At 47.3% G+C, this 23,348-nt stretch overlaps 5 protein-coding genes across 5 annotated transcripts; 2 read left to right on the forward strand and 3 right to left on the reverse strand.

Moving 5' to 3' along the window:
* Positions 1 to 460: 460 nt before the first annotated feature.
* On the reverse strand, positions 461 to 1,050 carry PtA15_2A581 (uncharacterized protein; the record flags this gene model as incomplete). Its single annotated transcript, XM_053166615.1, has 2 exons — positions 461 to 552; positions 612 to 1,050. The coding sequence occupies 2 exons, from the start codon at positions 1,048 to 1,050 to the stop codon at positions 461 to 463; spliced, it is 531 nt and encodes a 176-aa protein (XP_053017819.1).
* A 1,628-nt stretch (positions 1,051 to 2,678) lies between these two features.
* On the reverse strand, positions 2,679 to 14,623 carry PtA15_2A582 (uncharacterized protein; the record flags this gene model as incomplete). Its single annotated transcript, XM_053166616.1, has 3 exons — positions 2,679 to 2,696; positions 2,801 to 3,520; positions 13,697 to 14,623. 3 exons carry the CDS (start codon positions 14,621 to 14,623, stop codon positions 2,679 to 2,681), a joined length of 1,665 nt encoding a protein of 554 aa, XP_053017820.1.
* A 90-nt stretch (positions 14,624 to 14,713) lies between these two features.
* PtA15_2A583 (uncharacterized protein) lies at positions 14,714 to 17,624 on the forward strand (the record flags this gene model as incomplete). The annotated part of the gene is made up of 4 exons (XM_053166617.1): positions 14,714 to 15,084; positions 15,152 to 15,794; positions 15,889 to 17,115; positions 17,214 to 17,624. The coding sequence occupies 4 exons, from the start codon at positions 14,714 to 14,716 to the stop codon at positions 17,622 to 17,624; spliced, it is 2,652 nt and encodes an 883-aa protein (XP_053017821.1).
* Positions 17,625 to 18,031: 407 nt separating this feature from the next.
* PtA15_2A584 (uncharacterized protein) lies at positions 18,032 to 19,907 on the forward strand (the record flags this gene model as incomplete). The annotated part of the gene is made up of 8 exons (XM_053166618.1): positions 18,032 to 18,548; positions 18,615 to 18,673; positions 18,767 to 18,774; positions 18,871 to 19,016; positions 19,179 to 19,200; positions 19,279 to 19,464; positions 19,625 to 19,749; positions 19,828 to 19,907. 8 exons carry the CDS (start codon positions 18,032 to 18,034, stop codon positions 19,905 to 19,907), a joined length of 1,143 nt encoding a protein of 380 aa, XP_053017822.1.
* Positions 19,908 to 20,464: 557 nt separating this feature from the next.
* On the reverse strand, positions 20,465 to 22,253 carry PtA15_2A585 (uncharacterized protein; the record flags this gene model as incomplete). The annotated part of the gene is made up of 8 exons (XM_053166619.1): positions 20,465 to 20,494; positions 20,601 to 20,714; positions 20,795 to 21,063; positions 21,133 to 21,225; positions 21,309 to 21,395; positions 21,514 to 21,765; positions 21,887 to 22,015; positions 22,178 to 22,253. 8 exons carry the CDS (start codon positions 22,251 to 22,253, stop codon positions 20,465 to 20,467), a joined length of 1,050 nt encoding a protein of 349 aa, XP_053017823.1.
* Positions 22,254 to 23,348: the final 1,095 nt, after the last annotated feature.

Consider the following 23,348-nt stretch of genomic DNA (forward strand, 5'->3'; position numbering starts at 1 on the left):
TTGACTATTGCTAGCAGATGGTTGAGCTTCTTGGGCTTTGAGACTGGAGACGATCTTGCGCTTCTTGAAGAGAAAGAATTCTTTTTCATATTTGTCGGTACACGTGGAGACATCTTTCTCCATGATGTCAAGCTGTATGCGTTCGTACTCGGTTTCTGCTTCCAATCGCCGAGCTTCAACTTGCAGGCGAGCTATCTGTTGGTCTTCTGCTTCAGCGTGGCTCGTGACCGTTGATTCGCGACCACTCTCCGTATCCAGATCACCCGTTACTTTCTTGCCTCGCTGGGGCTCTCCTAGAAATCGAGCGATCTCCTGTTCTTCCGATTGAGCGTGGCTCGAGACTGTTGATTCGGAGCCATCCTTTGTATGCAGATCTGCCCTTCCTTTCATGCTTGCTTCCAGTTTCATCCTGTCCGCGTCGTTTGCTTCTTCCTCGATCCCATCAAATGACCGTTTTCGTCTAGAAGGTTTGATGCCGGTCGGTGTATCGGAAGTCTTTAAGACAGCCGATATGTCTTCCGACTGGATTTTCGCGCAAGGTGGTCCGGTTTGCTTTTGGCTAACAAACTTGCTATCAGTCGGTCGTGTTTGTGGTTGGAAATCAGATGTACGGGTATCGGACTGGTTGATGTCCAAAGGTGGTTCACATGGAGTCGGGGGCGGGATAACCGGCAAGATTCGAACAGGTAGTTTGATGGTCGATGGTTGGTGTTTTGATTTGGATACCTTCGGAGTCTTACGAGGTTTTCCCCATAGACGGTTTGACGGCCTTTCTACTCCCTCTGTCCCTTGCATCATCCACTGGGGATGGTGACGAAGGACATGCCAAGCCGATTCGAACTGGAAGGGTTTACTCATCTGGATGCAGTATTCTACCTTGGCGGCTTCGACCAAGTCAGCCTCCGGAGTATTTTTTCCGTGATTGCGTGAGGTCTTTTTCATCTCATTAAATATCGCCGAGAACTCGAGGGTCTCCGTGCAGATCAAACGGAACCTTTTCCTCAAGTGCGTTCTTGTCAGAGTGATACCAATCTCTGCGAATTCATGCATAATATGAGTATATCCTGCAAAGTAGAGGCGGGTGTCGGCATCCTCGCTTCGAGGGCTGGAGATCCAATGGTTAGCAATCTTTTTGTCATGGTCTGGTGTGAAATTTGGAGCCGGTCGTAATGGGTGTCCGATTGGCCGGGTATTTTTTGCTTTTCCCTGGGCTGTCTTGGGCGGCGTATTTCTTGCTGGTATATTTTTGCCTGGGGTTGGTGCTGGACTTGCTGGAGCTTTGGTAGTTGAATTTCTTCGTTTTTCCGCAGGGGTGTCTGTGTGGGTGTCGGTGTTCGTGTTCTGTGGGCTGTTCTTCATTGATCTGGTGATCATTTTGCGGGCGGTTGCGCCTGAAGCCAAGTCCATTCTCGAGCTCTTTAGCTTGGCGAGGGCCGTGCGCGAAGTGCATGCGAGGCCAAACTTAACAAATCCCCTCTGCTGCGGGGTGTGTGATCTTGCGAACGGAGCCAAGATTAGGCCCCAATTATAAACACTATTTTAAGATATTTTTGAAATGGTTTTGAGATCAAAACAAACTTCTGTTTGTTTTCTTTTCATTTCAAAAATACTTCAAACCTCTGCAAACACACCCGTGATTAGATCCCAGAAATTGAACTTTTGAAATGGCAGTGCGCCTGTATGGGTGCCAGGCCACTGGTGCCTCAGACCAAACTCGTCGCCCGGAAGGGATCCCTAAGTTTGGGACAACAAGGTTGTATAGCCTTGTTGTCCTGAAGAGATTTCTTCTGGGAAACAAGGCCAAAGTACCGCCGGTACGTCACCGCTGGTACACCGCTGGTACACCGCCGGCACCCGCCGGACGTTGCCAGATGCGCTGCCGGGTGTTCGTTTTTTCGAGAAAAGCGGTGCGGTACCCGGCTACCTCTCGCATCCGGGTCCGCCGGCACATTATCTACCATAAACCAATTTTGAACATTTAAAGAGCCTGATTCATGAGCCATTGTGAAGAATGAGGCAGGTCTTGAGCATTATGCTATTCATGACAAAGGTAAATGCAGAGCCAAAAAAAAAAAAAGCATGGGCAATCAATGTCAAACAATACAAGATTAACTGATAAATAGATTGAGAAGGGGCTATTTTTGTCTATTGGACCAGTCATAGCATTCCGGCTGGGGGATAACTTTGAATAATCTACTTAGGGGATTTGGTTAGGCCGGGGCCGTTTGCAGACGAATGCTGTTCTTGCCTAAGATGGTCGAGCTCCTTGTGCTTTGAGACTGGAGATGATCTTCCGTTTCTTAAAGAGGAAGAACTCCTTTTCGTATTCGTCGGTACACGTCGAGACGTCTTTCTCCATGATATCAAGCTGCATTCGTTCGTACTCGGTTTCTGCTTCCAATCGGCGAGCCTCAACTTGCAATCGAGTTATCTTCTGTTCTTCTGCCTGAGCGTGACTTGTGACTGGCGATTCGCGTCCATTCTCTGTATCCAGATCTTCCGTTAATTTCTTGCATCGCCGGGGCTCTAAATGCAATCGAGTAATCTTCTGTTCTTCCCCTTGAGCGTGTCTTGTGACTGTCAATTCGCGTCCGTCCTTCGTATACAGATCTGGCATTACTATCCGGCCTGCTTTCAATTTTATATTATCCGAGTCGTCCACTTCTCCTTCGATCTCATCAAACGCCCGTTTCGGTCTAGAAGGTTTGACATTGGTTGATATATCGCAAGTTTTCAAGACAGTTGGGATATCTTCCGACTGAGTTTTCGCGCGAGGTGGTTCGGCTTGCTCTCGGCTAACAAACTTGATATCAGCCGGTTGGACTTGTGACTGGAAATCAGTTGAATGAGGTGGTTCGGTGCGCTTTCGGCCAATAGACTTGGCATCAGTCGGTGGGATTTCTGATTGGATTTCAGTTGAATTAGTATCGGAATGGTTGGTGTCCACAGGTGGTTCGCATGAGGTTGGGCGCTGGCCACGCGGGGGTGGTTTTATAGTGGATGGTTGGGGTTTTGATGTGAATGCAACGGCAACATAACGTGATGTTTGCGATGGGCGGTTTGACTGGCTTTCTGATTGCTCTATCCTCTGGTTCATCCACTTGGGATGATGACGAAGGACATGCCAAGCCGACTCGAACCGGAAGGCTTTGCCCCATTGATCGTAGTAGTCTTTCATGGCGGGTTCAATCAAGTTATCCACGGGAGCATTCTTTCCAAGATTGCGTGAGGCCCATTTCATCATATTGAATATCGCCGAGAATTCGAGGGTTCGCTTGCAGATACGCTTGAATCTTGTCTTCAACTCATCCCCCGTCACAGTGATACCCATCTCCTCGAATTCATGCACGAGTTGAGCATAATGGATCAACTGGAGGGGCGCTTTGGCTCCCTTACTTGAAGGGGTGGAGATCCAGTAGTTAGCAATCCTTTTGTCGTCGTCTGGCGTGAAATTATGAGCTCGTGGTGGTTGTGTTGGACTCGGACTTGCTGTAGCTTCGGTTGTTAAATTTCTCAGTTGCTTTGCTGGGTTTTCTGTTTGGTTGTCGGTGTTCGTGTTCTGTGACTTCTTTTTCATTGATCTGGTGATCATTTTGAAGGTGGTTGCACAGTCAATTCAAGGTGTGGGTCGCAGTCTCGACCCCGTTGGGCCGGGTTCGGGTCGGGGTTTCCTTCAAAAGTTGCAAAGCCCGCGGCACCGCCAAGCCGGGGCAAGCCCGAACTTAACGCGAGTCTCCTCGAGGGAGCGCAGCGACCTCCGAAGGAGGGACACCCCGGGCAAATCGGGGTCATGAGAGCTGTACAGGTTGCATGGTCCTGTATGCATGTCAGGTCATGCAGGTCCTGTCACATATACATGACAAGCTGTCCGGATCATGACATGCAGTTCACATCTCCAACATGTCACATGCACAGTGACTGTGCAGAGGCTATCACAGACCTGTTAGCTACAGCTCACATACATGAAAGCCTGTCCTGCAAATAATGCATGACACAGGGCGCGGGAATTTTTTATGTGACATGCAGGACTGTGCTGTCAGAATAAGAGCCTGTCCGCTCTCTGTCCTCTTCATGTCCTGTCTGGCCATGTGGCCTTTATCCTGTCCTGTCTGGCCATGTGGCCTTTATTCCTGTCCTGTCCGATGTAAGACTCAAAAGTGTTCCTGAGAACCTTTTGCTGAATGGAGAAGGGGATGATGGAGGTGCAAACTCTGCCCTTCTATACTATCAGATAACAAGACCCACCAAGGTAAGCTTGGCAAGTTTTAATGAAGTGATAGGGTTGGTTGGTCCAAGATGAGCTTGTTGATGACACTGAATAATTTGTTGTTTATTGTTAATGTAAGGGTTGTTATGTATGTAGGTTGTTAAGTATATATAAGGCTGTAACTGTAAATGTTGGGGTGACTGTGATTGGTGAGTAATGAACTGAGGAGCTGACAACTGGGGAGGAGAGAGCTCCTTATATAGACAGAAGTGGAGCCCCAGAGGGCTTGTGGGTTAGGGTTTCAGATAATCTAGACAACAGGGTGAGGGATTTTAGCTGGTGAGAGTAGATACAAATGATGTCATAATGTGTCAGGGGTACATAAATGATGTCATAAGAATGCAGTAGGGCCGCATGAAGGCTGCGTAAAGTGACAGTAGACTGCATGAGTTGACAGGTGGATGCAGGGGGTGCATAAATGAATTCTGAGGCTGCAGAGTTAGTGTGTGATGACATCATAATATGGAAATAGAAGAGTACTTGATAATATGTAATGACTGTAGTCTGATGGGGAGATGTATGTTTGTATCCGGTGATGTGTATAAGCATAATACTGTGATCCTTGACTTGAGGCTGGTGACAGGCTGGTGACAGGGTATGTTGAACGTGTGATGGGTGTCCAGTGTCCAAAGAAGTGTAGGTTCCAATCCAGCGGGGTTCAGGTGATGCTTCCAGTGGTGACTAGGGGTAAAATTGGCCGTAGAATCCATTTATGAGGTCTGTTTGATGTTATCTTGAGGCGTATTGTGAGTAAATATCTGTATGAGAAAAAACTTTTGATTTTTCACTTTTCCGTCTACCACACCGGTCCTATTCACAGGGAAAAAGGACGGAAAGTTACGCCCGTGTTTTGACTACCGCAAGCTGAACGCCCCCACGGTAAAAAATAAATACCCGCTGCCACTTACCATGGATCTGGTAGACAGCTTACTGGACGCCAATCTGTTCACAAAACTTGACCTCCGGAACGCTTATGGGAATCTGCGGGTAGCTGAGGGCGATGAGGAGAAACTAGCCTTCATTTGCAAGGCAGGCCAGTTTGCGCCGTTGACGATGCCGTTCAGACCAACGGGGGCGCCTGGCTTCTTCCAGTATTTCATGCAGGATATACTTCTAGGGAGGATATGGAAGGACGCCGCCGCTTACCTCAACGACATTATGGTTTACACTCAAGAAGGATCCAACCACGAAGAGGCCGTCAGTAGCATCCTGGAAACGCTCAGCAAACACCAGTTATGGCTCAAACCGGAAAAGTGTGAATTCTCCCGGTCAGAAGTCGAATACCTTGGCCTGCTTATCTCTTGTAATCGAGTGCGAATGGACCCCGCCAAGGTAACGGCCGTCACTGACTGGCCGGCTCCGCGAAATCTGACGGAGCTGCAAAGGTTTATTGGCTTTGCGAATTTCTACCGGAGGTTCATCCACCAGTTTTCCTGCACGACACGACCACTGCACGACCTTACTAAAGGTCATACTAGGTTCGCCTGGGACGATCAATGTCAGGCCGCGTTTGAGTCACTCAAGACAGCGTTCACTACCGCGCCAGTCCTCAAGATAGCGGATCCGTACAGGGCATTCATACTTGAGTGCGACTGTTCGGACTTTGCGTTAGGAGCGGTCCTGTCTCAGATATGCGCTAAGGACAGGGAGCTACACCCGGTAGCGTATCTCTCCCGGTCACTCATCCAAGCCAAACGTAATTATGAAATCTTTGATAAAGAACTTTTGGCTATTGTAGCGGCGTTCAAGGAATGGCGGCACTATTTGGAAGGAAACCCCAACAGGCTCACAGCAATAGTGTACACCGACCACCGCAACCTAGAGAGTTTCATGACTACGAAGTCTCTCACCCGCAGACAGGCCCGTTGGGCGGAGACCCTTGGATGTTTTGACTTCGAAATTATTTTCCGACCCGGCCGCCAGGCCGCCAAACCCGACGCGCTATTGCGACGACCAGACTTAGCCCCCACGACCGAGACCAAACTGACGTTCGGTCAAATACTTTGGCCATCTAACATCACGGCGCGTACATTCGCGGAGATATCGGCGCTGGAGGAGGTCGATAGCTGGTTTTTGGACGAGTCAGTCAACCTGGTTCGAAGTAGATGTGCTGGGAATGGACGATAAAGAGGGACAAACCCCGGAAGACACGCAGGACGACAAGAACCCGTCCGATGCGGAATTGATAAGTCGTATTCAAATTGCTACGCAATCTGACAGTCGTCTGCTGGAAATTTTGGCTGACAGCCGGGGTGACGGGGGCTCAGCGCGGAGTGGCGAGCCGTCAGTGTACACGGTGCACGAGGGAGTGGTGTACAGACGGGGAGTAATTGAGGTGCCTAACAACGACACGATCAAAGCGGCCATCCTTCGCAGCAGGCACGACTGCAAATTGGCTGGACACCCGGGTAGAGCAAAGACGCTAGCGCTAGTACGGCGATGCTTCAACTGGCCCTCGCAAAAGCAATTCGTGAACCGCTACGTCAACGGCTGTGACTCCTGCCAGCAAACCAAAGCGGTAACTCAGAAACCGTTTGGCACGCTAGAGCCATTGCCGGTCCCAGCCGGCCCATGGACAGACATATCATATGATCTGATCACAGATTTGCCGGAGTCCAACAGCAGCAACAGCATTCTGATGGTGGTGGACCGTCTCACCAAGATGGCCCATTTCATCCCTTGTAAGAAGACCACGGACGCAGAGGGATTAGCAGAGTTGATGCTGCGACACGTGTGGCGACTCCACGGGACCCCAAAGACAATCGTGTCGGATTGGGGAAGTATTTTTGTCTTGCAGATCACGAAGGAGCTTAGCCGACGACTGGGTATCCGCCTACAGCCGTCAACCGCCTATCACCCTAGGACGGACGGGCAGTCGGAGACCGCTAATAAAGCTGTCAAGCAATATCTCCGACATTTTGTGGGATATCATCAGGACGACTGGGAGCCATTACTCGCCATGGCCGAATTCGCCCACAACAACAACCACCACGAGTCAACCGGGATGTCGCCGTTCAAGGCCAATTACGGCTTCGACCCAACGTATGGGGGGATCCCGTCAAGCGGGCAGTGCATCCCAGCGGTGGAGGCGCGGAGGTGCAGCAGGAGTTGGCGGCAGGGCTGGAGCTAGCCCAATCAACTATGAAGACTCAGTTTGACCGGGGGGTGAGGGAGACCCCAAATTGGGATGTTGGTGACGCGGTATGGCTCGACAGCAAGAACATCTCCTCAACCCGGCCATGTCCCAAACTAAGCCACCGATGGCTTGGGCCATTCCCAATCTTATCTAAGATTTCTGATTTGGTATACAAGCTGACGTTACCTCTTTCGATGAAAGGGGTGCACCCTGTTTTTCACGTGTCTGTACTCAGGAAACATACAATGGACACGATTGCAGGTCGCGCGGTGGGGCAACCGGGACCGGTGGAGGTTGAGGGATCCAACGAGTGGGAAGTGGGAGGAATTCTGGATTGCAGGAGGCGAGGGAAGCGCGTGGAGTACCTCATTGAGTGGAAGGGGTACGGGCCGGAACACAACTCGTGGGAACCACTCAACAACCTGAAACATTGCGGAGATCTACGCGCTGAGTTTGACAAAAAATTCCCTAACGCGGCGTCAAGGCACAAGAGGACGAAAAGGTTTTGGTGAATAGAGAGGGTAGGCTTTTTTGCCCACAGGGTTTTTTATTGCCGCCCGGGGAGAGAGCGCAGAGCCGGGGGCTTGGGCGTTAAGGGGGGAGTAGTGTTATGAGCCGCTCCAGTGCGCGCCATGGCCTGCGCCAGGGACATGTCACACCTGTACATACATGTCACGGCTCTCTGCCTTAGATGGGAGCCGGGGGAAGATCCTCACTTCTTCCCCACCTAGCAATCAACCTACAAGAGCTAGAAGACCCAAGATCCGTCCCTCCCCCCAAGCCAAACCATAACAGTGTAACAATTTTTGTTATTGTGTTATTTTTTCATTTCATCATGTTTCTGGTTCCATACATAGTATATGACTAGCTACGCATAGGTCAAACACCAGGAAAAAAAAATAGTCACTTGATGACAAGTGACATCATGCCAGCTCCAGCGGGCTACCCACCATCTACCCACCATCTACCCATCATCTACCCACCATCTACCCATCATCTACCCACCATCTACCCACCATCTAACCAGTTTAAGAATTTCCACAGGAGATCCTCAGTCTTTGCTGGGCACCACTGATCCCCATTTCTGGTCAGCTGATACTCAGCTTTAGCTCCCAGCTTATGCTCAGCTTTGGTGCCCAGCTCATGCTCAGCTTTGTTTCCCAGATCAGAACCAGTCCTGGCCCAGCTTATTTTCACCTTTATTCCAGTCATGGCTCAGTTTAGACTCAGATTAGGACTATCATTGGCCCAGCCAATGCTCAACTTTGGACCAGTATTGGCTCAGCTGATTTTCAGCTTTGGATAAATCTTGGCCCAGCCAATGCTCAAATTCTGAGTCTGACCACTCCTGTAACAGCTTATGCTCATCTGTGGACCAGCCTTGGCTCAGCTGATGCTCAGCTGTGGACCAAACTTGGCTAAGACAATACTCAGCAGTGGACCAGCCTTGGCTCAGCTGATGCTCAGCTGTGGAACAGCCTTGGCTCAAGTGATATTAATCTTTTGAATAGTCTCACAAAACCTGATACTCAGCTTTGGAACAGCCTTGGCTCAGCCAATGCTCAGCTTTGTACCAGCATTGGCTCAGCTGATGCTCAGCTTTTGAAAATTTTTGGCCCAGCTGGTGTTAATCTTTGGAACAGTATTGTCCCAGCTGATCCTAAGCTTTGCACAAGCCTTTTCCAAGATGATGCTCAGCTTTGGACCATTGTTGGCTAAGCTGATGCTCAGATTTGGAATATTCTTGGTCCAGCTGACACTTGGATTTGTTTCAGGCTTGGAATATCCAATGCTCATCTGTGGCCCAGGCTCAGCCAATGCTCAGATTTGGACCAGGCTCAGTCGATGCCTACTGCTCAGCTTATGATGAGCATCAGCTGTTCCTGGGAAAAAATTGGGATCAGCTGACTGTGCCACATTGAGTGCTCTGGTGCAGTCCTGCAAGCTCTACAAGTGCTGGTGGAGCAGACTTGGAGAAGTGCTGGAGTAGCTCTGGAGCAGAAAACAAAGCTGCATCATGTCACTTGCCATCAAGTGACTATTTTTTTTTCCTGGTGAAAATGAAATGAAAGATTGTCTAAACTTTTCACTGAGTGTCAGCTAGCTACTGTATCAGAGCTAGCTGAACAATAAAAAAACACATGAAAAGTGTTTCATTTACGCATATAAAAAATCTAAGAATAAAATAAGAAAAACTACTTAAAAAGAAAGGACGTGCCTCCTTGAACAAAAGTAATAAGGAGGCACAACTACAAATTGAAAGATTACATAAGCCAAAGAGTTAAAGGTCTGTGACTCAATGAATTAGGTTTAATCTGCCAAGTGTGTAAAGTATTGGGGCCCGCGACTCAATGAATTATGATTGGGTCCCGCGACTCAATGAATTACAATTAGGTCCTGAGACTCAATGAATTACAATTAGGTCCCGCGACTCAATGAGAGTTATGGCGCACATGCACATTTGTGATGTGGAATTGCTACCAGGTGCTCCAACCACTTGCACATGTGTAATTATGTCAGCAAACTTGTTTGAGATATTGCGACTAGAATAGCTGAATCACAAGTGCTCATCCTAGTAGGAAGTGCTCATCTTAGTAATTTGTGTTGAGAAGATGAGCACCCGTCAGAGAAGAGCTCATCTTCGTGACTGAAGGTATGACAGGAAGATGAGCTCCCGTAAAAGTCACGGACTAGCCCTAGAGACTTAGACCTCTACGGTAAAAAAGACCCAGACCGCAGAGTATAAAAAGCAAGAACTCTTTCAGCTAAGAGAGAGGCCAGCATCTTCACCCAACCTGACAAACACGACCCCTGTACCTATTTGACTCAAAAAACTTGTTCAGCCTACACCCCCGTCTTGTCCAATTTGCCTGAAGTTCCAATCTTCCTCCTTGTGCGCTTTTCAACGCGCCATCTCCTTCTTCTGCTATCCTGCGCAAGAGAACAGCTTCTTTGACCTCCCTGAGAGTTACCAAGGAATTAAAAGTCCCTTATTTAGTTCTCGAAGTTTCTCTTATTCTTTTCTTAGATCTTCTCTTAAAGATCTATCTTGGGGTAATCCCAGCAAACCAAACCTGAATACCAGGCTCCCGCTGCATCAGGCACTCTACTACCCCTGTTTTACAGGCCCTGAATATCTACAGAGGGCACTTAAATACCCTTAGCTCTCAGAGTTAAGCCCCTCCGCTTAAAATATAAATATATCTTCATATTTTCTTCTTTCTGCTGGTATTCTATATTAGAATCCGTGCTAATTTCTCATCCTCAGATACCCTTCTGTATTTTTGCAGCTGGTGTAGCTAGAAGACCGTTGTCTTGGTATCACCACCGCTGACACCGAGGGTTTTGAGGGCAAAAAAACAAAAAAGTACCCGTGGTACCCGCCGGCGGGTGCTGGGTGGGATTGCGGGTGTCCAGAATTGCTGAAAAGCAGTGGCAGTACCCACACCCGCCACGGGTACCCCCGTTCACTTGGCAATCCTTATTGGAGGTGTGAAAGTTCATTGGATCAGCACAAGAAAAAGTGCTATCTTTGGGGCTTGGAATCCCATATTCACCCCAAAAATCTGGCTAATCCAAAGATGCTGGCAGATGACCACTTCAACATGAAGTGGTCAATCTTCTGTTTGTAATTTCCTCATCTGTCTGGAATTGAAAAAAAATCTGTGGTCTTGCTCTCTATGTGTTTAGATCTTGGTATTATCAACATCAAACACTCCCTGACTACCTCATCAAGAACAGAGACAATAGAATTGGCTTTTCACATCAAATAAACAATCAAATGACATGCGCTGTGAGTGGCTATGTTCAGGTGAGACGTGGTCCAGGTGAATTTATTGGTTGATTACAAAACCAAAATTGAAAATTTTCTCAAGCAACAAAATATTTCATTCCTTTCTTCTCATGTTGAATGAATTTCCCCCTCCTTTCTGGCCATTTCTTTCTAACTTCTGTCTCAGCAATTAAAATGGATCTGAATGCAGCCATCATTTTTGTATGCCTTACTTGTAACTTACACAAGCTTACTCCAAGTCACTAGTTAGAGTTGTCATAAGATTTATTTGAAGATAGGATCAACAGAAATCAAGCTTGTATGATACATGCCTCCATAGTTGAGTTCAACAAGAGTTCTGTAAAGAAATCATGGTATGGCACTCTCCAGAGAGTGCCACACATTCCCCCCTGGTGTTTCTTCTTGTTTTGTTGTGGCTGTTTGTTTCCTTTCCTTTGGTTGTTGTGTATTGTGTGCGCGAGATGATGACACATCTGTGACAGGCCTCCAAGAATCCAAGCTCCTTGCAAGCTTGGAGGATGGCGGGCCATAGCATTCTGTTCTGATCCCAGGTGGAGGTTATCAAGAAATTCATTGATCCATGTTCCAATTCCTGATTCCACGCATCAAGCTCAATGGCTTCCTCTTCTGATCTTTCCCCAAAACCCACCAACAACAACCACTGGCAAAATCTGAACTTCTCCGTGCCTCAAAACCCACCAACAACCCAGCTAATCTATCCACAATGTCAGACAACACACAGACGGACCATGCAAGAGGGTAGCTCCCAGAGCACATTCTTCCCTCCCAGTGCTGCCCACCCCACCAAGTGGAACTCCATAATGTGTTCTTTTTGATGCAGACAAAGGCTTGCCCCTATGCAAAATCCTCTGGGGCCCAAAAGGCTCTACATTTCAATTTGAGCAAGTATTTGATTTTATTCAAATATTTGAGCAAAAATATGCCCCAGAATTATTTGACTCAAATCAAATTTGAATACAAATACTCAAATCAAATCAATTTAATGTGCTATGCCCTGGCAGATGGTGTTTGGCTGAACCTTTGTCATAAGTTACTCACTGTGCAAAGAGACATTGTTATGTAGTTTGGTGGAGTTTGAATGGCCATTATCCTGGTGCATCTTGCATGTCAACTGCCAGAAGTTGCACAACTTTTTCCTGTAGTGATTATCCATCAACAAAGCTGGGTCAGCTACACTATCATTATTAGGGCAGTGTAGCTTAATAATACTAGAAATAACAGGATTTCCTCTTAGCTGTTAGCGGTATTAGGCTAGCGCTAAGCCGCGGAAACCAGAAGCCACGCCCGTAACGCTGTGTTATTCCGCTTGTTAGCGGGTTTTCCCGCTAAAAGAAGCATAATGTAGCGTAGTGTTAGCGTAGCGTCATTAACAGGACGCCAACCCTATGACCACAGCACACTGCGCTAAAAGCGGCTACATTAGTGCAAGAGTGCCATTTAGCGTAGCGGCTCACCGTTGGCACCAATGTGAACACTCTGAAGAAGAGAATCTTATCTTAAACTCAACTCTATTACTCTCCAAGTATCTTCTTCTTTTGAACTCCAAAGTTTGAACAGCCTTTCATCAGCAATACAAAGTATTTTAGGACTGGTCAGGTTGGATGTCTGCAGACAGTGGATTATAGACTGTCCATTGCAAAGGGTTTGGAATATAATTGCTTGTTGGTGTGCTGGATTTGATGGAATCAACAAGGCACTGATTCAAGAGCCAATATAAAAAATTAGGCTGTTTTTGAGTATTATGCTGTTGATGACAAAGTCAATTGCATACCAAAGAAATTACACAAATTACATGGACATTCAATGTGAAGCTATACAATGTTTGTTTAACTGATCATTATAAGATGTATAAAAAATGATTTTGTTTTTCCTGCCGGATTAGTCACAGCATTCCGTTTGGCAAAGAGCTTTTCACAATCTACCCAAGAGATTTGGTTGGAGCGGGACCATTTGGAGATGATTGTTTTTCTTGGCTGGTGCTGGTATAAGGTTGAGCTTCTTGGGCTTTGAGACTTGATATGATCTTGCGTTTCTTGAAGAGGAAGAACTCCTTTTCGTATTCGTCGGTACACGTCGATACGTCTTTCTCCATGATATCAAGCTGCATGCGTTCGTACTCGGTTTCTGCTTCCAACCGCCGAGCTTCAACTTGCAGGCGAGCGATCTTCTGTTCTTCTGCTTGAGCTTGGCACGTGACTGGTGATTTGCGTCCATTCTCTGTCTCCAGATCCTCCGTCACATTCCTGCTTCGCCGGGGCTCTATTTGTAATCGAGCCATCTTCTGTCCTTGTGATTGGGTGTAGGTTGTCGCTGTCGAATCGCAACCATCCACTGGATTTACGTCTTCCTTCATTTTCCTGCTTCGCCGGGGCTCGATACATATTGAAGGAATTTCTTGTTCTTCCGCTCGAGCGTGGCGCGTGACTGTCGATTCGCGCTGATTGCTTGATTTTGCTTTTATCTTATTCGAGTGGTTCACTTCTTCTTCCATCTCGTCAAACAGCCGTTTTCGTCTAGAAGGTTTGATGTCAGTCGATTTATCGTGAGTTTCGGAGAAAGATGAGATATCTGCGGAGTGGATTTCCTCGCGAGGTGGCTCGGTGCGCGTGCGGCCAACCAAATTGACATCCTTCGGTTGGGTTTGGGGTTTAAAATCGGTTGAACGAGTACCGGACTGGTTGGTGTCCGGAGGTGGTTCACATGAGGTGGGGGGCTGGCTACGCGGCAAGATTGGAACCGGTGGTTTGATGATCGATTCTTGGTGCTCTGATGTGGATACAGTCGCAGCGTTACTAGATGTTCCCGATGGACGGTTTGGCTGGCTTTCAGAGTGTTCTGGTTTCCGGTTCATCCACTTGGCATGATCACGAAGGACATGCCAGGCCGACTCGAACTGGAAGGGTTGACCCCATTGATTGTAATAGTCTTTCATGGCGGCCGCGATCAAGTCGGCCTCGGGAGTTCTCTTTCTGAGATTGAGTGACTTGCTCTTCATCGCATTGAATATCACGGAGAATTCTAGGGTTTCCTTGCATATACGGCGGAATCTTTTCCTCAAGTCGTCCTTCTCCACAGTGATACCATTATCCTCCAATTCGTTGTTGAGACGAGCATAATCGCCCAAGTTGAGGTTGGCATTGGCATTTCGGTTTTGAGGGGTGGTGATCCAATGCTTAGCTAACATTTCGTCTTCCTTTGGCGTGAAGAGATGAGGTTGTGATCGCTTGCTTTTGGTGGTTGCCTTGCACGGTGTCTTTTTTGCCGAGTTTTTTTTTGCTGCAGATGTCGTTCCAATCGCTGTAGCTTTCGTTGTTGACTCTGCCTGGTCTTTCGCTTTCTCTTCTGGTTTTTCTGTGTGGCTGTCGGGCTTCGTATTCCGTGGCTTCTTCGCCTTCGATTTGCTCATGCCGGAGGGGGTTGTGCTTACAGCCAAAATATTTAAATGAAGATCATGTCCAGCCACCTGTGTCGATGATCGGAGAGATGCATAATGAATATGGGATATGCAATACGGAACACCGCCTTAATAAAAGTTCCCCAGCCATCTCAACAAGTTTACTATCGACCCTACATCCAGTTAATTATGGCCGACCTCATCCTCAACTTCGAAACCGACCCAGCACCATCTCACACCAAGACCCGCCATATCCAGACCACGCCGGGAAGCTGGACACACAAACACAAGCAGAAGCGCCGAGCAAAACATCTTGACAAACTCAAAGCTGTCGACGTCCAGCCTAAGGATACTCCTCAGTCACAGCCCCAAAACTTAAAGCGAAACCACAATCACGATCAGGATACGAGCCCCAAGGATATCCAACCCAGCACCGATACCCCAACCCAGCCAGAATCACGCAAGAAAGCAAAGTAAGCCTGGAACCGCATCTTATCAAGAACTACTGCAATACTAATACACATGATGTAAAAACGGCAGACTAGACCACGCATCAAACGTTTCCAAACCTTCTGGGAGGCTGCAGATCATCTCCTCTCTGTTTTCATCTACTATCATCCCTACAATCAAACCCATCTCAAATGACGAACAATCCTCCATGGTGGTCTATGCACCCTCGAATGCCTCGCTCTCAGAAATCCAAGTCACCTCCCCTTCCCTCAAACTGCACCCTCAAATCAGCAAACATCTTTCGTCTAGTGCCAAAGTCGGCCCAGTCAATTCGCCCACGGCCATCCAGTCCATCGCTTGGCCACTACTTTGCGCCCAGTCGAATACAACCACAAGAGATATCATCGTCCAGAGTGAAACCGGCAGCGGGAAAACACTTGCTTATCTAGTACCGATCATCCAAGACCTTTTGACTCTGGCCCAGAATCATTCGGAAATCGGTTGGAGCCGGGAAATCGGAACACTGGCGATAATCTTGGTGCCTACGAGAGAATTAGCAGAGCAAGTTTATCACGTCGCAATCGATCTACTCTCCTTTGCCCAGAGATCTGGGCCAAGTTCGAAAGACCTCGAGGGTAAAGAACCACAAGCGGAAGATGCCAAGTCTACCGAACGCGAGATAGCAGTCGACGGCCTGAATCCGCGTTGGCTGGTCCCAGGAACGCTACATGGTGTCAGTTTCCTTTGAAGAATACTTTTGATGCTGAATTTGCCCTTCAGGTATTTACTTCGCTTGCCTTTATTTCTTCCTGTGGTACGTGCTCTAGGGGACCAACAGAACTCATGAAAAGGCCAGACTAAGACGCGGATTACCTCTATTAGTCTGTACACCTGGTAGACTACTCGATCATCTGGAAAAAACTGTTTCACTCCGGATGGCAGGAGAACCCATCCCGCCAAGCAACGATCCTAAGGCCAAGCCGAAGGTCGATTCACGAAGTATCGGACACCTGAATCTGCGTTGGCTTGTAGTTGATGAGGCAGATAGACTTATGGATATGGGCTTCGAAGAGCAGATGCGAGGAATCTTGAAACATTTGACCGACAGAGAAGCGAAATCGAACAACCCCAACAAATCTTCCTCGAACCCCAGACGGACAATTCTATGCAGTGCCACCATGCCAGACGGTGTGAAGAAATTGGTCGGGTTAAGTTTGAATGATCCGATTCTTCTGAGGGCGGCAGGTCACCACCCCGACCAAGACCAGGCCGAACATAGCTCAGGAGACGCAGCAGCGACCAAAACAGAAAACACCACATTCTCCGCCCCGACTCAACTCTCCCAATATTATGTCCTCACCCCGCCGAAGTTGAGACTAGTATCACTGATCGCTCTGCTACGTCGTATTACCGATTCCAAGCAGAAGAAACCAGCCGAAAAAGTACTGGTCTTCATGAGCTGTACGACTTCTGTCGATTTTCACTTTGAGGCCATCGGATCTCCGTCAGCAGAAGCGGCACAAGAAGCAACAGCAGCTGCCGATGATAAAAAAACCGAACCCAATAAGCTGGTCAAGCAATCGAAATTCCTACCTGGCGTCAAGATATTCAGACTCCATGGGAATTTGGATCTACAAACCCGGCTGGCATCTCTCAATGCATTCTCGAATTCGGATACAAAGTCGGAAGGGTCGTCGATCTTACTCTGTACTTCATTGGCCGGAAGAGGGCTCGATGTTCCGTTCGTTTCCCACGTGATCCAATACGACTTGCCGACTGAGGGAGGGGTGACCGAGTATCTCCATCGAGTCGGGAGAACTGCTCGAGCCGGACAGGCCGGAGAGGCCTGGAGCTTCCTGCTTCCCAGCGAGTCCGGCTGGGTCGATTGGTGCGAATCTAATCAGAACGAATCCGCCGCTGGCCCCAAACTGAAAGAAGTCGGCGTGCAGAAAGTGTTGAATGATGGCTTTGGTGGTAAATCTCAGAAGGAATGGGAAGTTCGTGCAACTGATGCTCAAATGATGATCGAACGATGGGTCATCGGAAATGAAGAGGTAATCTACCACAATCATCACTTTTTATATTCCCGACAAGATCCAGAACAGATTATTTTTGCTAATTTGCTGTTTTTTTTTTCAAACAAAATGAATAGAATCGGAACTTAGCTTCGATGGCTTTCAGCTCTCATATTCGAGCATATGCGACCCATCCATCCCAAGAGAAGCAATTCTTCCATGTCAAGAATCTACATTTAGGACATTTAGCCAAATCGTTCGGATTGCGGGAACCGCCGAAGAAGATCACCACCATGTATCCCCAGCAGACTTCCAAAGCAACCGACCGGCGTCAACATCAAGCTCAAATTTCGAAGAACACTACCGTGAGGAGAAAGAGTGCTGCGAACGAGGCTCGTGATAGTAGTGGTTCTGACTCCGAAGATGACGATGGTCATCAAGACCATCCCACTTCTTTCAAAGCTCTCAGCCAGTTCAAACATGCCAAAAATGGCAACACTTTGAGAGGACCCATCTTCAACACTATCGATGAGTTTAACTTGGGATAATTTAGTAATACCTCATTCATCCAAATATCATTTGTGCTCAAGAGCTTTTGTTTTGGTTTTTATTTGCGCCCAAGTCTCTGTCTCATTAAAAACTCATATACCTTGTATTCATTGAAAGCATTTTTCATTAATCTTTTATGATTACCGCTTGCATATTGACTTTGATGTTTGAGACGATGAAGATCCACAAAAAAAATCCTGAGATATACAAACTGTGTACGTCATGAGCCGCCCCACAGCCCACGGCCAGCTGAGGAATGCTACTGAGGAATGCTACTTGTTTACCCGAGGTGGACGGGTTCGGGTCTGAGGATGTATGCAGGCATGTGCAAGGGAGGGGGACGAGAAGAGTGTTGATAATGAACAAATTAAAAAAGCTGAGCCAACGGAGGGGCCAAAGACAGACGATGAACCATCCAAGCAGCCTTCCAGAGTCGAAAGTCAACCCAGTCTCGAGCCAGCCGGCCATCCTGACGACCACCAACACGTTCCGAGGCGCGAATGAGTCGACGAGGATGGACGAAGCGGTGGACCCGTTCGTGACGAACACGCTCGAGGGGGTGCCGGAGTTCGTGCTGGAGTATGCCCCGCTGGTCCATCTGAACTCGAAGGAGCCGTTCTGGCCGGCAAGCTTAGAGGAGCATCTCCGCCACACCATTCTCCACGAGCCCGATGGCCAAGCCAGTCGTCCGCCGGAGGAAGACCCCTGCTCGATCCTTGCCCAGCGGAGGTTCAACCACGAAAAGTGCTTCCTCACCGCCGCCGTCGATGTCCGTCCTGCCCCTCTCGATCACCCTTGGCTCGTCTCCGAGGAGGGAAAACCCGGCTCCGATAGGAAATCTCCCGTCTCCCCCGTCATCCTCATCCTCGTCGATAAATCCAATATCACGGGCGTCCCCGGCACCCTGGATGCCTTCTGGTTCTGTAAGTCTCTCCCAACCCTTTGCGCCTTATCCCATCGATGAAAAAGCGAATGTTCTCTTCTTATAGTCTTCTACTCCTTCAACCTCGGTCCAACCGTCGCCAACATTCACTTCGGAAACCACATTGTACGTGCAGAGAGGCTCGCTCCACAATACAAGTCTACGCGATCTGACCCGTCTTCTCAATAAATCCGTGAACGGCTTCATGTGCATCCGCAGGCAGACTGGTAAGTAAAGGAGACATTTCCCAGGAATATTCCAAACATCGTACTCCTATTGGGTTAGACGCTTCCGCTGAACAGCGATACGCAATAATTCCATAGGGAACATTGTATGATGAGGTTTGAGAATGGCAGACCGAAAGCTGCGCATCTCTCAGCCCATGCGGACGGGAGATCCTACACGTATGAATGTCTTGAGAAGCTCGGAGACGGTAAACGCCCCGTGATTTTCTCTGCGCTTGGATCTCGTCAGTCTTGTTTCTTTTTCCCCTCCTGATTTGCTGTTTATGTGTCTCTATTTCTCCTCAACAAATATTCAAATCAACTGCGCCCTCCACCAAAATAAAATAAAAAATGAGAAACATGGTGACTTAGTAAAATGTGTTTTCTTCTTCTTCTTTCTTTTGCAGATGCAATGTATACCAAACCAGGGTAAAATCATTTTTTGATTTTTTTTTTTGGTCGAGACACTTACTAACCGGGATGTGATTTTTTGAATGATTGATCAAGCACCCACGATTATTCACCGGTGAAATATGTCGGCCCCACGGACCACACCGACAGAGGTCCGCTCTGGGACCCCACTTTAAACTTTGCTGCTTTTCAACATTACCCGTCTCCAGCTCGGGACAAGTTCCGAGCCATCGACGAAACTAAGGATGGAAAACTGGTCCCTTGTTTGAAATTCCGTGGACAGTTTGAGTCGTCTCAATTTCCTTTCTTCCACTTGCCTCCCATTCCCTTTTTTTCGTCAGATGCATCCCTTTCTTTTTCAAGAAATTGGGATTGTGGAATGGCTCACAGTACCTTGCCCATTTTTGTGGTGTTCTTTGATGGGCTTTGGATTGAACCTCAGGTGGGGAGACCAGTTCTCAAGTCCTCCAATAAATCCGCATAAACCAGGGGGCTGGATCGCGAATATGAACATGCTTCAACCTGTGAAGAGGACAGTATCTTTACAGAGCTTGCGATGGGGTGATGGTGTGTACAACCATTTCAACTTTTCAACTCGCTTCCACTAAGGACATGACCATCTTACATCTTCCTTCTCCCATTCAGGAGTCACTGGACCCAGAGATAAGGATTTAGACCGAGCTGGGATGAATCGGTATAGCAATAAAATTCATACTTCCATTTAACGACTTCTACGCCTATTTTTTGTCCCTTTTTTACTTCTTACGTTATATATACTGTCTTGTATGGAAGACGTGTATCTTTTATATTGTAGCATCACCTAATGATAGAGTCGTTTTCTTCAAAGCAATTGAGCGACCAATGGGCTCATTCGACAACACTAGTTACAGATATCTCATCCCTGGATGCATTTCACACAACTTCACTGCATCCATCACTACTCATCCCGCGAGTCTTTCCTTCCATCCACGAGCTTGACATTACGCCGAGATGGTCTGACATATCCTCTTGAGCCCTCAGCTTGGTTGAATCCATAATCGACTTCATTGGCCTAAATGCTTTTCTCCTCACGAGCTTTTGAACACTTGGACATTTGACATGCGTTCAATCCAACAGAGAACCAGGGTTAAAATTAAGTATTTCTACAGTCAAATAAGATTTGTGGGTACATGGTATGTACATATTAATGGCTACACTTGTTCCAGTATGCAAACTCTTGAAGAGAGCCAGACTCTATGTTCTTAATAAACCCGCCAGTTGCCGATGATAGTGATTCGGTGCTTTATTGGTATAGCTTCACGGATGCTACTTCCTGGATGGGATGTAAATTTTAATATTCATAGTTTGAGGGTTGATTAGCATCACCCGGAATCACAAGCACGATTAACTATTGCATAAAACTTAAAAGGATGACTTACCCAATAGGCATCTTTGAAAATGGAAGGATCCTTGACGACAGCGGAGCAACTGCCTGAGCACAACCCATTTGCATTGAACACGTCTGCAGCACCGGCCCAATCGCCGCATAATGTCTATGTGCAATTCAGGAAGTGATGAGGATTAGAAGATTGGTAGGTGAAGAGATGGAAATAAATATATATGAGGTGCTTACGATGTCGAAGACAATCTTATGTTCAGAAAAGCCTCGACTGAGACTGCTGCAGTCCTCTTGGTCCCAGTGAGCGACCGGAGGGGTACTCCACTTTGAAGGTTGTGGGTTCTCTCCTTTGGCGAGATCTTCAGGTATCTCGGTCCGATTGAACCGCCAGATAGAAATCCCAGATTCCGTCCACTCCATCGCGAATACTCCGCCGCCGTTGTCATTGAAAGCTTTGCCTAACGAAGCGCTCGATGGGTCGGCCACCCCGCATCCAACGTTGCCTGAGACGAAAAATAAGGATTGGGTCAGTCTTCTTGATGCACTCATCAAACAACATTCTTCACACGAACCCGAGCCCGTCGCGTCGCAGTCGGTGTGCAAAACTTTTCCCGAGGCACTTCTCGTCATCTTGTCTTTGACTTTGCATCCGGGTTCAGAATGAACTGGAAAATCAATGACCTTTGATCAGAGCTCATGTACACGGTGCAGAATGGGTTTCTTCATGTTCATCAAAATTAAATCTTACGTGTCATCTGGTTGATAACGCCCATGTTGACACCTTCCACGATGTCAATTTCGCCACCGTGGGGCCAGTTCTCCCCAACAGTCCAAACTATACGAACGCAAGCAAAAAAAAACACAAACAGAATGACAAGAACCAATGAACGGAAAATCAGGATCAACGTGATGATCTAGAAAATTCAGAATGATAAATATTTAATCTTGCGTACAAGCAGGCCAAGCCGAGCACCCAAAAGGCATCTTCATTACGTCCAGAATTACCAGGCCGTACTTGAAAGATTTCTTAGACGTCAATCGGATCGAATTTCGATGCTGTCCATCGGCTAAGTAAGTATAATTGTCTACTTTCATGATGGCTGAGGTGAAGTTTTTGTCCATCGAACTTGGCTGGAGGATTACTAATCCTTTCGTCCATGCCGCTTCCGATGCTTGATATTCTACCATCCCGTGCGTGGGATCAGCTGTTTTTTTGAAGATGAAAAAAGTCAGCTGTTGTCCATGACAGTCCGCGGTGCGGAAAGTGCGGTTTAATCAGATCTGGAGGGAAATAAAGAGAAATTAGTTCATGTGTTAGTGCTTCACCTTCTGAAAAGAAATCCCATTCATCAAAGAACGTTTTGCCGATGGATTGAAAGACCAATTGGTAATTCGCTCCTTTTCCGATGGTTTTTTTGTGATCTGCGGAAGGGTCGTAGAACTTGAGCGAGCTTTCTAAGAGATGGGGGTTATGATGATTTGTATCATCCCGAGGGTAGAGGTGATTATGGTGACTGTGCCCGTGGCCGTGGTGGTTTTGGCTGTGGTGGTTGGGATGATGATGGTGATGGAGATGGTTTGAATGAGTAAGAGATTCCGCAAAACAGCCTAGATTACTTTCCTGCCCCAAGAAAGCCTGGAGCAATGTCAGCACATAGGTAGATTGGATAAGAGATGGGAGTGGTGAAAACATATTGAAATATGTTGGTATTATGATCAGGGGAAGGAAATTGAGATGGCAAGAGAAATTAATGAGGGAAAGTAGTTTGTGCCGTGGCATGTACTCAAGTCTTGGAGTATGTCGACTTTGTTGCTTTTGGTCATGAACTTCTTTTGACTGATTGCTGGCTTTTGCTTTCCAGATCTCGGCTCGGAGGTGGCAAGACAAAGGAAACAAAAGACGCCGCCAGAATGCGTCGTCAGAATTCAAGCATTTGGAGATGTACCGGAAAAGCTTTTGTTTTCGATGGATTCTTTCTTCCCCTCTTTGTTCTCTCAACATACCTCTGTCACCTGTGCTCACTCGCCTGGGAAGGTCACTGTGTAAGAATCGGCAGCTCCGGGACCAGTAACGATTGTGATATGCTTGATGCACCACTTGAGATCCGATTGTATGGCAGATTTTGCACAAGTCCAAACCTGCCAAGGGTAGTCTGCATCCATGATAGCAGTAGTGCAATGTCAGGGGGGAGATCTACTTTACGGGGGGGTTGAATTTTACAACCCTTTTTTTGCAAGGCTTATGCCTTGTAAAGCTGATCCCTTGTAAAATTACATTCCATTGCGGGTTTATTGTACTTTTACAAGGGTTCTTCAAATTTTGCCTACTTTGTAAAACAACCATTGTAAAACATACCTTGTAAATTTTTGGCTTGTGGGACTGAAATATAATTTCACAAGTGATTTTCTCACGAGGATTTGCCTTGCAAAAAAAAACCCATGCAAAAAGGTACGTGAGGCACAATAATCTCAAATTTCTGAGGTTTAATTTACATGGGATCCTTTTTTGCATTCACAAGGGTTGTAAAATTCACATCTGGTGGACAAAAATGAGAATTTTACGAGGCAAACAACTATTTACACAGGATACTTGCCACCCCCAAAAAGACAAAAAAAAAGAAAGTTTAGACGGCCTGCCTCATCAAAAACAGTGTGTCTTGAGACTCACCACACGTATTCAGCATTGGGAACCCTGGGAAACCTTGTGGGTGCTTGATTGAGTGGCCAAGCATTTGGGCTCAATGGTCTTCTGTGTTGGGTCGCTGGTTTCCTTGACTTTGTCCGTCTT

This window comes from Puccinia triticina, chromosome 2A, assembly GCF_026914185.1.
Source record: "Puccinia triticina chromosome 2A, complete sequence".
Taxonomy (NCBI): Eukaryota; Fungi; Basidiomycota; class Pucciniomycetes; order Pucciniales; family Pucciniaceae; genus Puccinia; species Puccinia triticina.